Genomic DNA, 15,993 nt, shown 5'->3' on the forward strand with positions numbered 1-15,993 from the left:
TCAGAACGTATCTCCAGTCTATATTAGCACCAGTCATATGATATAGTGCGAGCATTTGGGATCACAACTTGCAGTTTGTGAAGCCAGTTTCATTAGTCAGAAGATTTCAACGATGCGTGCTACTAAGATCAATGAGCGCCAACTGCACGATCCGGAACGATACACTGTTAGTGATTCAAGGCATACACCAATTGGACTTGGAAACCAGGAAAGGGGGAGCACTTTACTGGTTAAAGAAGGGCAGTCAAATAAAAGTACGAAGGGTACTTGAAACTGAGACCAATACGAAAACGTCAATATATGATTGCATATTATAACTGTGGCAAGAATGAGACACATTAGGCGTAGGCAGGAGAACATATGAATGTCTCCCTAACCTTTAGGACAGACTGTAAACAAGATTTCTTCATCCGCCGAGGGGACTGGTACATTACGTGCCTGATGATGACCCGTATACTACGTATCTATCCTAAATCAGAAGACAGATGAATTATAGCTGCGCCTGCAGCAGTGTGAGCACACCAGAACATAATTGTGGGACTGCGGGCTCTATGTAGATGTGGCTTGTGATGGCTGTCGGGCTTGAAGGGTGTTGGCACTTAGAAGGGAGTCAGCCTGGCGCATCTTGGAAGATACTTCAGCCGCAGTAGCCAGGAAGGCCAAGGAACACTTCACGAGGCATTCAACCACACATTAGCATGTTGCCATCCCTACTAGACAACATACTCTGCAGATGGAAAGAAGAATGATATAGTTTCTCAAGAATTTACATTGTGTTGGTCCAAATGGTGATGGAAGTGCGGATTCGAAGACGTAACAGTGAATAGTTGAATTGCTTGTTATAGTAGAATGCTGCTGACGTGTTGCCCGATGCCCAAGGAATCCAGTAGACAATGGCTGTTACTCAGGGTAAGGGCAGATCCAGTAGCGGAAACAGCCATCTGCAGTTTAGATACACACTAATAATGAACATAAACAAAAGAGAATCTGTAGAACCAGTAGTAGTATTAGTAGTTGGGAAATTGCTTAAGAGGTTTATAGTAGTCTTGTAGTGATAAACTGTTATTGTAGTACCAGAATTTTTATCGTAATTTTTATAAGTACCACTTCAGTACCTGTAATACTGTCGGCACAAACTAACCTGACAAAATATACAGCATATTAGGGGTATAAGGGTAGATATTTTTCTTGATGACTGAGGACAGTGCACTGAACAACATTCCGTCACTATGTACTTCATTTGCAGACTAATAATATTACAGCCATTAAGATTAGTATTTTTTTAGGTTGGTTACAGCCTCCAAGTACTTGTGGCAAGAGTAAGCGATTAATGTTTATTTTCCTCTGCAAAACAGGTCAGGTGTGGACGTGTGGACGCAAAATGTTTAGTCTATAGTGACAGGTGTAATATACTTAATGGTGCAGTTACGATCCTGTATAAAATATCAGGTACTAAATTACACTGATGAGGCAAAGATTACGACCACTTGCTTAATAGCTTGTCTGTTCATCTTTGGAACGAAATACATCACTGATTTGGCGTATCAGGGATCCGACAGCTTGTTGGTAGGTTTGTGAAGATATGTGGCACTGGACTTCTACGCAGAGGTCATGTAATTCGCGTAAATAACGGGCCGCTGATTTGAGTACGGGGTGATGGCGCCCGAAAGCGACACAGATGGGTTCCATAGAATTTACATCAGGCGAATTTGGTCGCCGAGACGTCAATGTGAGTTCATATTATCCTCCTCAAACCGCTGTAGTACTGTTTTGGCTCCGAGACACGGGCAGTTATACTGCTGAAAGGTGACATGGCCGTCGGCGAAGACATCAAACATGAAGGGATGCAGGTGGTTCGCATCTGCCAGCGTGTATTCGATTACTAGCACAGGACCCATGCAAGCGTAGGAGAATGTCTCCCATAGCTTAACATTGCTCCCACTACCCCGCGTCCGTGGCATGCTGCACGTTTCCAGCCGCTGTTCATGTAGATGACGGCGTTTGTGGAGACGACCACCGACCTAGTGTATCAGAAATGTGATTTACCCGAAGAGCCGACACGTTTACATTGATAGACAGTCGAATCCCTATGGGTCGGTTCCCACTGCTATCGTAATTGACAATGTCGTTGGGTCAACATGTGAACACGTAGAGGTGGTCTGCTTCGGAGCTCCATGTTCAACAGTGTACGATGAACAGTGTGCTCCGAAACACTTATACTTACACTAGGATTGTGCTCTTTCGGTAGAGATGCCACAGATCACTATCTACTTTCCTTCAAGAGCAGACAAGTCTCCGAACCCCACGTTCTGTGAAGAGTCGTGGACCTCCAACCATTTAGCGCCAAGTGGTAGTTTCACTGCCCTCCTACCTCTTTCCGCAAATGCTCACGAGAGTAGCACGTGAACATTCGACCAGCTTCGCCATTTTAGAGATGTTTACAGGCTTTCCGTAATAATAATCTGCCCTTTGTCAAAGTTGCTTATCTCAATGTATTTTGCCATTTGCAGGCCATATCTTCGCTAGGGTTATCCCCCATCAGTGTCTGCTCCGCTTACATCCAGCGTCGCGGTGTGCAGTGGTCACAATGTTTTGGCTTATCAGTATATGTGACATGTTTGCGAGAATACTGTTAGTCGCATAGAAAAACCAACTAACACATTGAAGTGGAAAGTGGGTACATGTTAAGGTACCACTTATCACAATATCTTTATTTATAGCCCTACTACCCGAAACTTGAGTTGTATGGTTTATATTATTCTCCCAGATAATAGGCTGTAATTGTGAAGAATAAATAAACATGAAATCGAACGAGCACACAAGGTTCACTGTAGGAAAGGCAGATGGCCGACTACGATTTATAGGAGGAGTTCTAGCCTCCGGCGTGTGGAGTTGTAGCAAGAGGCGCCGCTGTGTTACCTGCAGGAGGTGCGAACCCAGCTCCTTGATGCAGGACTCACGCGGATTCGCCGGCGGCGGCGCCGCTCCCCACGCGTCGCCCAGACCTGCAAAAACAACAGCACGTACATTCCTCTGGGCCCTACACATCACTTCAAATTTTATCAGTCGCAGAGTGCTGCGTATTGCGAGAAACAGGGTGATTCAACTAAGCCGTAGACATCATTTTTTTCGGAGCCGTTTAGACATTGTAATTCTGTTTTCATCTACATAAATCGTGTGAAAGTCCTCACTAGACGGCCTATAGTTTCTTTTCATAGATATATTAATTAAAGAGATGTCGGTATCATCTTCACTTATACAAACTGAATTATACACTGCCTGACATAAAAGCGTAGCACCCAGGAGACATAGTCGGAATTCATTGTAGCTTCGTACGCGTACACAGCTTCAGTGGGTATGTAAATGGTAATTCTCTGTGACGCGTAGGCCGGCCGGGGTGGCCGAGCGGTTCCAGGCGCTACAGTCTGGAACCACGTGACCGACACGGTCGCAGGTTCGAATCCTGCCCTGGGCATGGATGTGTGTGATGTCCTTAGGTTAGTTAGGTTTAAGTAGTTGTAAGTTCTAGGGGACTGATGACCTCAGAAGTTAAGTCCCATAGTGCTCAGAGCCATTTGTGACGGGTAGCACGGCCAACAGAGTGCGTTTATTTTGTTTGCATTTGCCAGAGCTGGTAGGGTATACTCGTATTAGTGGTGCGATCTGCGTCAGACATTGCCTGATCACTGTGAAGGATACGGAGATTCCGCGTACTCGCGTGAGATAGCGTTACCAGAGATCGAAAGGGGCTTCACTGTGAGTCTCCAATTTGTTGGTTGGTCGAATCATCCAGTAATCAGATTTTTAGGATGAGAGAACTCTTGATGGGACAACGGTACGTCACGAAAGTCCTGCCCCTTATGTGTTTCCTCCCATGTGACAGTGTCGTGGTGCCATTTATCAATAGGACAATGCTTGTCCACACATTACATTTGTCTGTATGTTTGCATGATACTGAGGCACACCCCATGGAAGAAGTGTGGGACTGACACAGAAGTAACTCCATCTCAGTGCCAGTATGCAGGATTTCAAACACCAGTTACAACAGTTGTGGGGCAGCTTGCCTCAGGAGAGGATACAACCGCTGAATGGCAACCCTCCCGATCAAATCAGTTCACGCATCCAAGCCAGGCCATAGGAGGTCCAACCTCATACTGATAAGTGAATCCAAACTGCCTAATTCTTCGTAATTTTGGCTTGAGTTTGCAATTACTAAATAACATTACATCCCCTCTCAATCCGTAAAGTTTCGTTAGTGTCCTCCTCCTCTTCTGGGTGCTTCACTTTCTTTTCTCAGACGCTTTTCTGCTGCTAGTATCGTAGTTCCAAAAGAGACCATCTGAACGCCGTTTCACTCTTAAAAACAAACTACAGTACTTATAACTAGGGTTTTATCTGTTTTTAATATGAAACCGAGTGCTACCTTTTGCGGAAGTTCGTGATTTCATACCCAGACAAGGAAATATGCCACGTCAGATACGGAGGAAACAGTGTTTCACACTGTCGCGATACCAGAAAAAAGGGACAAAGAGATAATGTAGCCATCATTCTATCTTTGGCGTTCACGAGTGTCGAGTACCGGCTAGTTTGAAAAAATAAATGTCTTTCACAAACCAAGAGAAACTACAATGTCGGAAAATAATGCAACACCCTCCAGGACAAGTTCGTTTGTATTGACAAATGATGTGACAGGAAGTTCATTATTTTGCTCCTTTTGGTTAGGGAAGGACGCAGCTGTTTTCGAAAATTACATTGTAGGAAATACATTTTTTTAAGATGATTTTATTGTACCATTACTTGCAAAGAAGTCAACGGTACCATTTAACGATGGGCTCAGGCCCGAAGCTAGCAATGGTGCAATAAAATAATTTCCAAAAATTTGTGGCTGGCTGTAATATTTCCCACAGTGTACTTTAAAGTATTTCATTCTTATAGGAGCATACGATAAAAAATTCACACCAAATGAAACGCACATGTCATAGTAAAAAATGACCAAACGGTCGCAACAATACAGGTACATAACGTACTCCCCTCTGGCGGCAACGTTGGCATGTATTTTCGAATGCAAAATATCGCAACGGTGCCGAATGGCATTCTGCGATAGATTGTCCCAAGCATCTTGCACCTTTTATTTCAATTCCGTAATGGTTCTTGCAGGCTCTAGAGAACGAGTAAGTTCCCACTTCACCATGTCTCACACGTGTTCTATTAGTGCGACAGCTGTTGATCTCGCTGGCTAGTGGAGTTGTTGTACACAATGAAGAGGACAATGCGTCGCAGTAGCCGTACATAGACCTGAACTGTCTAGCTGAAAAAGTACATCACCTTCCTGTCGAAGAAATGGTAGTAGAGCGAAGATAACAACCTGCAAAATGTAGCTGGCAGTGGTTATTTTACCCTACAGAAACACCAAATGTGACCGCCAGTTGTAACTGATATCCGTCCCATACCATGAAGTCTAAATTGGGACTAGTGTGTCGTGGCGAATGTACTCCAGAGAAGGCCGCTCAACATGTCTACGCCGTACACGCATTCCTCCGTCACTCGCATACAGACAAACCCTACTCTGATCGTTGAAGACGACAGAGTGCCATCCCACTCTCTAGTCTACCCTTTCACGAAACCAGAGTAACCGTGCTTGGCGGTACCGTGGTGTTAGTGGCAGCCGGGACAGCAGACGGTTTCCAGTGGTTCTTGGTGCCACATCAGGTGCAACATGCGTCCAGATTTCTTCCCTGGATGATGTTCTGTCAGTCACTGCAGCTCTCACAATCCGCTTATACCGCATTGTTTGCGGAGTAGTGATTTAAAGACACAAAACTGCTGATTAGATGTGGATTTACTATGAATACGGAATTGCGCCCAGTACATTGTTGGTCATACATTTAAATTTACCTATTTCCGGCCATATTAAAAATTTTCCCACCGAGATTTGCACACACTGAAGTTCTCCATGAAGACGGTCTGCTTCCCAAGGACAAATTCGATATAATCACTAGCATACTTGTGAGAATGAGAGCGCTAAAAGGGGAAAGGATTCGACACATTTCATTTCTCAGCCTACTGGTAGAGATACGTGTGAAATTGGACGGTAATTTCATTTAGCCATCGAGTTACTATCGATCGCGTAGTGCAGGTACAATGAAACCTTTCAACAATTAGAGTGGATTCACCAGAAGTGGTTTTTTCCAACTCTACACAGGCAACAGTTACTGGAATGGAAGATGAAGCTCACTTTTATGAGGCTTTCTCGTCTGAAGCATTCACCGTCAATGGCATTAGTTGTTTGCAACTGACCACAAGTGTAACACGTTTGACCGCCCACGCGGCCACCATTACAGGATCGAAAGAAAAAGTAACACGCTACGTAGGAAGAGGAATTAGGCGGTGCGTGGCCAGAATGCTGCGCGGGGAATTATGTAGCATCGCTCTTTTAGCGCTGGCGCCACACGTGGGTAAATACCATTTGTAAACTCCAGCTGCCCCCCCCCCCCCCCCCCCCACAAAAAAACGCACAGCATTTACAAGCAACGTTTACGGCACAAAACAATAAAAATGAACCTTTCCGTTGCAGGACAACAAAATCTGAAGCACTTGTAACCTCCGACACTACATTAATACACGGATGTGAAGTTCGCAATAGAACATATTAATAATTTTCCATGCGATATGTATTCTGAAATTTATTTTACAAACGAACTTAGCATGTATTTTGTAGAGGGCTTCGTAAAGTATTAAGTGTTCTCAAATTCCTAGTTTATGTCGAAATTCGATTCAGCGTACCACGTTGTTTTGTTAGTCAGGAAACAGGAAGCACTTAACATGTCGGAGCAAAACATTAATATTGAAAGCAAAAATACCAGCAGTTGAACATTGTCATTTTCCGCAAGTTCTCTTGTTAATGGAGACTACTTTGACACTTTGATCGAATGACATCAGCAAATATTTTGGTCTGCATTTCATTTTAAAGTCCAGAATCTCTGAACTAGGAAGACGCACCAAATACAATGGCACAAAAGGAATGTGAAAAAATCCTGGTCAAGTCAGTTATCAGAAATTCTGATAAAAATACCTTCATGAGTTCTGCAAACATTAGCGGAATGAGGTGCTGCAGTAGTTAAGGTGCCTGCTTCACGTTACGCAGTAGCGAAGTTAAAATTCTCGTTGACCATCCAGTTTTAAGTTTTTCTTCGCTTCCCTAAATAGTTCGAGGCAACTGCTGGGATATTTCCTTTGAAATGGAGAAGGCGACTATCTTTCCCAGGCAGAGTTCTATTTTTCCCCCAACACTCATTTCCTACAGCGTTTCCGTTCTGTCTTCCTAAACGAGCTCAGTTAGCTTCTGTTTTAACATTTCGTTATAACTTATTACACTTTCCCTTGCTTGATGATTTAAAATTTCTTCCGCCAACAAGTTGTATCATGTCGAATTGTTGTTAAACGAACCTGCGACTAATTAGCAAGTCAGATTGGCTAGTGCATCAAGCGTGATTTACTTTATTCTTTACTGTTGTACGCAAAGTTAAGGTAAATTTCATGCAGTTAGTTCTTTTACACCTTGAATTTGCGATACATAAACATTCAAAACACACTAAAAATTTTCTATGTACGAGGGCAGTTCAATAAGTAATGCAACACATTTTTTTTCTCGGCCAATTTTGGTTGAAAAAACCGGAAATTTCTTGTGGAATATTTTCAAACATTCTCGCTTCGTCTCGTATAGTTTCATTGACTCCCGACAGGTGGCAGCGCTGTACGGAGCTGTTAAAATGGCGTCTGCAACGGATGTGCGTTGCAAACAACGGGCAGTGATCGAGTTTCTTTTGGCGGAAAACCAGGGCATCTCAGATATTCATAGGCGCTTGCAGAATGTCTACGGTGATCTGGCAGTGGACAAAAGCACGGTGAGTCGTTGGGCAAAGCGTGTGTCATCATCGCCGCAAGGCCAAGCAAGACTGTCTGATCTCCCGCGTGCGGGCCGGCCGTGCACAGCTGTGACTCCTGCAATGGCGGAGCGTGCGAACGCACTCGTTCGAGATGATCGATGGATCACCATCAAACAACTCAGTGCTCAACTTGACATCTCTGTTGGTAGTGCTGTCACAATTGTTCACCAGTTGGGATATTCAAAGGTTTGTTCCCGCTGGGTCCCTCGTTGTCTAACCGAACACCATAAAGAACAAAGGAGAACCATCTGTGCGGAATTGCTTGCTCGTCATGTGGCTGAGGGTGACAATTTCTTGTCAAAGATTGTTACAGGCGATGAAACATGGGTTCATCACTTCGAACCTGAAACAAAACGGCAATCAATGGAGTGGCGCCACACCCACTCCCCTACCAAGAAAAAGTTTAAAGCCACATCCTCAGCCGGTAAAGTCATGGTTACAGTCTTCTGGGACGCTGAAGGGGTTATTCTGTTCGATGTCCTTCCCCATGGTCAAACGATCAACTCTGAAGTGTATTGTGCTACTCTTCAGAAATTGAAGAAACGACTTAAGCGTGTTCGTAGGCACAAAAATCTGAACGAACTTCTCCTTCTTCATGACAACGCAAGACCTCACACAAGTCTTCGCACCCGAGAGGAGCTCACAAAACTTCAGTGGACTGTTCTTCCTCATGCACCCTACAGCCCCGATCTCGCACCGTCGGATTTCCATATGTTTGGCCCAATGAAGGACGCAATCCGTGGGAGGCACTATGCGGATGATGAAGAAGTTATTGATGCAGTACGACGTTGGCTCCGACATCGACCAGTGGAATGGTACCGTGCAGGCATACAGGCCCTCATTTCAAGGTGGCGTAAGGCCGTAGCATTGAATGGAGATTACGTTGAAAAATAGTGTTGTGTAGCTAAAAGATTGGGGAATAACCTGGTGTATTTCAATGCTGAATAAAACAACCCCTGTTTCAGAAAAAAAATGTGTTGCATTACTTATTGAACTGCCCTCGTAGTTCACCGATATGTGGCGCGCAAGGCTTTTCCTGCAAAGCTGTATTAAAATGACGGTGTGGATATAAAAAGGTATTCGGTCACGGAAATAAACGAAAAATCTTCTTGAATGTAAAAAATTTAATTTTTTTGGTAATATATTTTTAACTGAGATAGAAACTTCTTCTTGCATCGACACGAGTCATTAAAATGCATTTGCCAGAATAATCTTCTAGGGGAGAATGGCGGAGAGGAGAGGGAGGGGGGGGGGGGGGGAGGGTGGACGGTTAATGTACTCTGGAACATTACGCGAATTGTGAATCTCGAAATACTTATTTTAATAGAAATGGAAATGTCGTGTGGCTAGGGCCTCCCGTCGGGTAGACCGTTCGCCTGGTGCAGGTCTTTCGATTTGACGCCACTTCGGCGACCTGCGCGTCGATGGGGATGAAATGATGATGATTAGGACAACACAACACCCAGTCCCTGAGCGGACAAAATTTCCGACCCAGCCGGGAATCGAACCCGGGCCCTTAGGATCGACAGTCTGTCACGCTGACCACTCAGCTACCTGGGCGGACACTTATTTCAATGAGCGCAGGTGGTATCAACCAATTCACGGGGGAGAGTTTCCCGCAAATCATAGCTGAATGCGGACAATGGATAGTTGCAAGTCCTCTGGGGTTTCAGAGTAGCGATGCTGCCTCGTAAACTGAAGGTTGTCGATCGAGCACCGGTTCGGGCGTAGCTGAGGTTTTATATCTTACTGAGTGTAGTCTTCAGAGCGACAGGAAAAATGATGGAGCTCACAATGTGTTTTTGTGTGAGTAAATAAGAATTAAGTGACTGGTGGCAAATACCCAGATAACATTCAAACAAAACAGATTTTAACGAAGTGCAAACCTCACACATCCACACATTGAGAAATTTCCATATCAACAAATATCGGAAAATCTTTCGTTTTCAAGTTATTACTGAAAGTTTACATTCAGCACGTTTCTGTGAAAAACCGAACAACTGGAACTTTACAATCAATAACTAAATTTCATTTTGTTAGTTAACTGAGAGATATTTTAAATACAAGTCAATACGTAGCGCCACTCGTATTCAGTGACGGTGTTTTGATACGGAGACATCTTTACGTTAGGGTAAATCTGAGGTTCGTTTCTACTTTGAACGTGTCATGCGGGTAGTCGCCGTGTGTTAGGTGATACGCCTTCCTCTTACACATCACATTCCGTGAGTATGCAGGTATGGTTTTTATGCGAGGCTGCACGAATGGTAATGGACGCGAGGCTGCACGGTTGTATCGAAATCGATTTCCAGATAAAAGAAAGCTTCGTTAGTCATCCTTAGTTGTTGATCATCGTCGGTTTACTAAGACTGGACCCACAGCGCTACAAAGAATGTATCGCCTCAGACTAAGATTCGATCGTACGTCTTACCACGAAAAACTTAATCCGTAGATCCATGTATTAGCAGTACATGGCACGTCGCCGTAGTCTCTGATACATCACTTAGTTCCGCATGGAGGGTGCATCGCATGTAGTTGTATCAACGTGTGCAGGTTCTTTCGCCTGCCAATAACCGAAGATGGGACGACGTCTACCACTGATTTGTTGAACAATTTCCAATCTTTTTTGTACCTTCTAACTTTTTTTACAAATGTGGCAGCATGTAGAAATGATGTAAGGAAAAATTTCTGGACAAGCATTTGTGGGCGTATGAAAAACCTTATGGTACATTGCACGTTAGACAGCAGCAACAGTTAAAGAATATTGTGTGGGCTACAATTGTAGGTGACTGCCATGTAGATTCAGAAGTTCTCTTGGTACCTCTTACAGGTACTATCGACAAAGTTAATAAAGGAAACAAATTTCTCATATGAGTCCGCATCACTGTGAATATGTTTTGAATAAAATCGTCTAGATCGCTAGATACATTTATTTATTTATTACGTCGTTTTGGCTACTGCCATCATCAGAATCAAATCTTAGAACTTGCAAAACAAGTTTCAGCCTCAGTATCAAAAATTTACGCCTGATCGGTACGACTCTATTAGACACATGTTTTTGACACTGACACTACATCCACACGACTACACTGGAAGTCACACTTAAGTGCCTGGCAGAGGGTTCATCGAACCACCTGCAGACTATTCCTCTGCCGTTCTACTCTCGAACAGCGCATGAGAAAAATGAACACTTAAATCTTTCGGCACGAGCTCTGATTTCTCTTATTTTATTACTAAGATCATTTCTCTCTATGCAGGTTCGCGTCAGTAGAACATTTTTGCATTCAGAGGAGACAGTCGGTGATTGAAATTTCGTGAAAATACCTCGCCTCAAAGAAAAACGCCATTGTTTTAATGACTGCCACACCAACTCACTTATTACATTCGTGACACTCTCGTCCCTATTTCGTGATAGTACAAAACGAGATGCCCTTCTTTGGACTTTTTCGATATGCTTCGTCAATCCTAGATGCTGAGGACCCTATACCGCACTGCAATAGTCTAGCAGAGGACGGTAAAGCTTTGTATAGGCAGTTCCTTTAGTAGACCTGTTGCATCTTCTATGTGTTCTGCCAATAAAACACAATCTTCGGTTTGCCTTCCACAACGTTATTTATGTGATCGTTGCAATTTAAGTTGTTCGTAATTGTAATTCCTACGTATTTAGTTGAACTGACAACTTTTAGAGTTTTGTAGTTTATCGTGTAACGGAAATTTAACGGGTTTCTTTTACTACTCACGTGGATGATCTCACACTTTTCCTTATTATGAGTCAATTGTCACTTTTCGAATCACACAGACGTCGTGTCTAAGCCATTTTGGAATTTCATCTTGTGACGAATCTACTAAACAGTGAAAAGCAGCATCATCATCTACAAACAATCCAGAAGGGCTGCTCATATTGTCTCCTAAATCAGTAATATAGATTACGAACAGCAGAGGGCCTATAACACTTCATTGTGGAACGTCAGATATCGCTTCTGTTTTACTGGACGGCTTTCCGTCGATTACTACGAACTGTGACTTTTCTGACGGGAAATCACGAATCCAGTCGCTCAACTGAGACTCCATAGGCACTCACTTGTGCCTATGGGAAACTCAGTTGTGAAGTACTACGTCAAAAGCCTTTTGGTAATCTATAAGTATGGAATCAATCTGAGATCCCCTGTCGATAGCACTCATTACTTAATGCGGATAAAGTGCTAGTTTTGTTTCACTAGAACATTTTCTGAATCAGTGCTATGTGTCTATAAACCTTTTTATTCGAATTAAATTAATGATGGAACACAGTATATGTTCTAAAATCCTACTGTAAATCGATTTCAATGATATAGTCTGTAATACCTTTCTTGAGTACTGGCATGACCTGTGAAACTTTCCAGTCTTTAGGTGCGTATTTTTCGTCCAGAGCGTCGTTGTATATGATTGCTAAGTATGGAGATATTCTATCAACATACTCCGCAAGGAAGCTACTGGTGTACAATCTGGACCAGAAGACTTACCTTTATTGACTCTGCTATTGCCGGCCGCGGTGGTCTCGCAGTTCTAGGCGCTCAGTCCGGAACCGTGCGACTGCTACGGTCGCAGGTTCGAATCCTGCCTCGGGCATGGATGTGTGTGATGTCCTTAGGTCAGTTAGGTTTAAGTAGTTCTAAGTTCTAGGGGACTGTTGACCACAGATGTTAAGTCCCATAGTGCCCAGAGCCATTTTTTTGTACTGAAAATGTCTACACAGATGTGGAAATGTCGAAGGTACGCGTTGTGTGTCTCGTTTGGAGTCAAATCTTTCTATACACTGACGGTAGTTATTGTTGCCAACAGTAATGCACTATTTACTCTTCACCCTCAAGCTTCCTTCAGTACTGTTCAGTTCTATCTTTTCTTTCTGTAGTGTTAACTGTACGTTAACAGTGATACACAGCAGTATGGATATGTTTTTTGAGTGAAGAGTTGGCCGGTGTACAACTCGCGTATGTGTTCCCTGAATGCAACGGAAGAGCCCCAGAGAACCGCTATGCTGATCTATTCCTGCAGCGGCGGCAACCACACCACAGTGTACGTGTTTCGCCTGAGGACTGTTGCCTTATTCTCAGTTTTGTAGGCTACGTTTTAGTGATTGCATATTACATACTGTTTGATTATCGCGAAGATATTTTCCCAGAAACATATGCATCTGTGGTAACGAATCTAATAAATGATAATTACATTATTACTCTGCTACGGACGTCCGGAGACCACAGGTCCCTTATTCCAAAACACTCCGAAAATATTCCTGAACAACCTTCGAAACTTTGACGGTGGAGTTCTGGTTCAACCTTTATATATGGTTATCATTTACAGATTTGTAACAGACTACTTGTTTCTGTTTAAAACTGCTCCTTGATGTAGAAAGAGTTCTTATGGAGAATCAACTTTAATCTGCATTTAGGCCACTTTTTCTTCAGTCGGACATTTTATTTTCATGATCACCTTGTTTAAAATGTACTATAAGTGTGTGATCGACGCTCCCAATCGCTAACGTAGATGCCTACAAGATGTACGAGAGTGAGCCCCGAAAGTTATTCTAATTATTTTATTACGAGTAATGAATACTTTTTTGCGCAAATGAAGAGTTACTAAATGTCATCGGTGAATAAACGTATGAAAACTACGTTAACTTACAAATTTCTATCTGCTCAAATCTGAAAACTTTTCTTATACCAAAATTAGCTCAATCTCAACATTTTAACAGCTCTGCTACAGATATGTCCCTGGTTAATTTTTCTTCAATAGACACACCTAAGGACTTAAAACTTTCTATCTTGTTTATTGTTTTTTTGCTACACTGTTACAATAGGACGTTGGATATTTTTCACAGTACAAAACTGGATAAGCTGTGTTTTTGGAAAGTTTAAAACTAACCCATTTACGCAAAACAAGTTAGTAACTCAACAAAAACATCATTTATTTTTTTCCCTGTAGATGCTTCTTTGCTGGACATGACAACAACGTTCGTGCTGTCTGCAAAAACGACTTATCCTGCACCATTTTCCAATATAATGGTACATTATTAACTATATGTGGCGTGAAAAGACAATTTGCATTAGCAGTAGACATTCCTAATGTAGACATAATTCATCAATATAAATGAATGAAAACCATCTAACACTGTCCAGGTGTGTTTGGAAGAGAGCGTCACAGCTTAATCCGAAGAGTGCACTCTTGTTTAGAGACAGAAAGAGGACATGTTGAACATTTGATATTCGTCTGACTTGAGAACCTTGTAAAATGTTTGAATGCATCATCTTACGAATATGACCCAATGAAAGTTTCTCGAGATTCAAGCGGCGTCACGAGCTTTTCGGAAGAGTGCTCCTCGGCCGTTGTCAGATGACGACTGTTGTGTGGTTGTTGCTTCCATGTTGCCGCCTGTGATGTCACTGGTGCCCAGTCCAGCGCCAAATAAGGCAATACTTTCGTTGCGCACTCGCTTTAACCTTTAGATAGCCAAGTTCCAAGCTGTGGTTAGTTGCAAGTCGACATCTTTATTGTGACTTTTGTCAGGTATTTTTCTCTCTACAGCTTCTTTTATTAAGGTATCCGGCTTGTCTGTTTAATGATAGAAGCTGAAAGTAATTCGGTGACTGTTTTTTAGAGCATATTCAGCTATCGTTGATTCCTCGGGACTCGGTTGACGAAATCGCATCTCATGTTCCAACCTGCGCTGTTCAGTAGTGAACAGTCTCTTCGACGTAAAATTGTCCATTTCTACACACTAGTTTTCATATACCGGGCGGTTTATGTCAAACAAAATAATATTTTACAGGCCTCACGGGACGTCGAATTTTTGTTGGATTCCTGAGCACTGAATCGATTTTACGCCTGTTTAGGCGGCAGCTAATCTTTTACTGTTACTGAGCCACAGAACGGCAAAGACACTAGCTTCTCTGTTTACTTTTCAGGGGCATTCTGATTATGCGTCTTCAGTGAAATGAATTGCGAAATTCGCCGGTTGTTGTAGTCGTTTTACTTGAATATTTGCCGCAGGCCACTCAAGTTTTGCGGCACGTTTTCCGTGTCTGAAACGGCTTCCGCTCAATGCACCAAAGTCCTCAGACCAGACCGTTTCTATGCTGGGTGGTGGTAGCTGGTGGTGTGTAAATGGTTCAAATGGTTCTGAGCACTACGGGACTTAACATCTGTGGTAATCAGTCCCCTAGAACTTAGAACTACTTAAACCTAACTAACCTAAGGACATCACACACATCCATGCCCGAGGCAGGATTCGAACCTGCGACCGTAGCAGTCGCGCGGTTCCGGACTGCGCGCCTAGAACCGCTAGACCACCGCGGCCGGCGGAGGTGTGTAGATGCCAGTCCGTATTATGGGTGGGTTTCAGATAAACGCTGTGGTACTAATTCGGACTTTGGCGGACAAGAGCGTCTATGTACAAGGAGGCACCGACCGACTCTACTTCCATCGTTGAATTGATGTGGTCGTGGGTGTTGCTGAGGTACTACAAGTACTCTCCCTGCTTTTCACGTCCAGACTGATACTGAAATTAAGCGACTGAGATATAAATGTCTGCCAACACCCTCAATAAAGACAGAGACTTGCACCTATGCACAGCTTGGGACTCGACCATCGGGCCGGCCGAAGTGGCCGAGCGGTTCTAGGCGCTACAGTCTGGAACCGCGCGACCGCTACGGTCGCAGGTTCGAATCTTGCCTCGGGCATGGATGTGTGTGATATCCTTAGGTTAGTTAGGTCTAAGTAGTTCTAATTTATGGGGGACTGATGACCTCAGAAGTTAAGTCCCATAGTGCTCAGAGCCATTTGAACCATTTTTTTCGACAATCGGAAATTTGAAGCAGCCGCTCAACAAAATCATTAGCCTATATGGCGCTGCGTTGAGCGCCAGTGACGTCACAGGCGGTAGCACGGCTATATAAGGACGGAAATAGCAAGAGTATGATATACACCGATGGTACATGTCGGGCATACTATCCACTATTCTGTGTACACATGTAAACGAATACACCTGTACATACGTAGATTTTCATGACCCTCC

At 43.4% G+C, this 15,993-nt stretch overlaps 1 protein-coding gene across 1 annotated transcript in view; it reads right to left on the reverse strand.

Annotated features, from left to right (window-relative positions):
* Positions 1 to 15,993, reverse strand: part of LOC124556089 (single-minded homolog 1-like) — a 137,760-nt gene that overhangs the window by 92,299 nt on the left and 29,468 nt on the right. Inside the window, exon 2 of the mRNA XM_047130115.1 lies at positions 2,920 to 3,005. Coding sequence (XP_046986071.1) covers positions 2,920 to 3,005 — 86 coding nt within the window. The remainder of the gene's footprint in view (positions 1 to 2,919; positions 3,006 to 15,993) is intronic.

This window comes from Schistocerca americana, chromosome X (assembly GCF_021461395.2).
Source record: "Schistocerca americana isolate TAMUIC-IGC-003095 chromosome X, iqSchAmer2.1, whole genome shotgun sequence".
Lineage (NCBI taxonomy): Eukaryota > Metazoa > Arthropoda > Insecta > Orthoptera > Acrididae > Schistocerca > Schistocerca americana.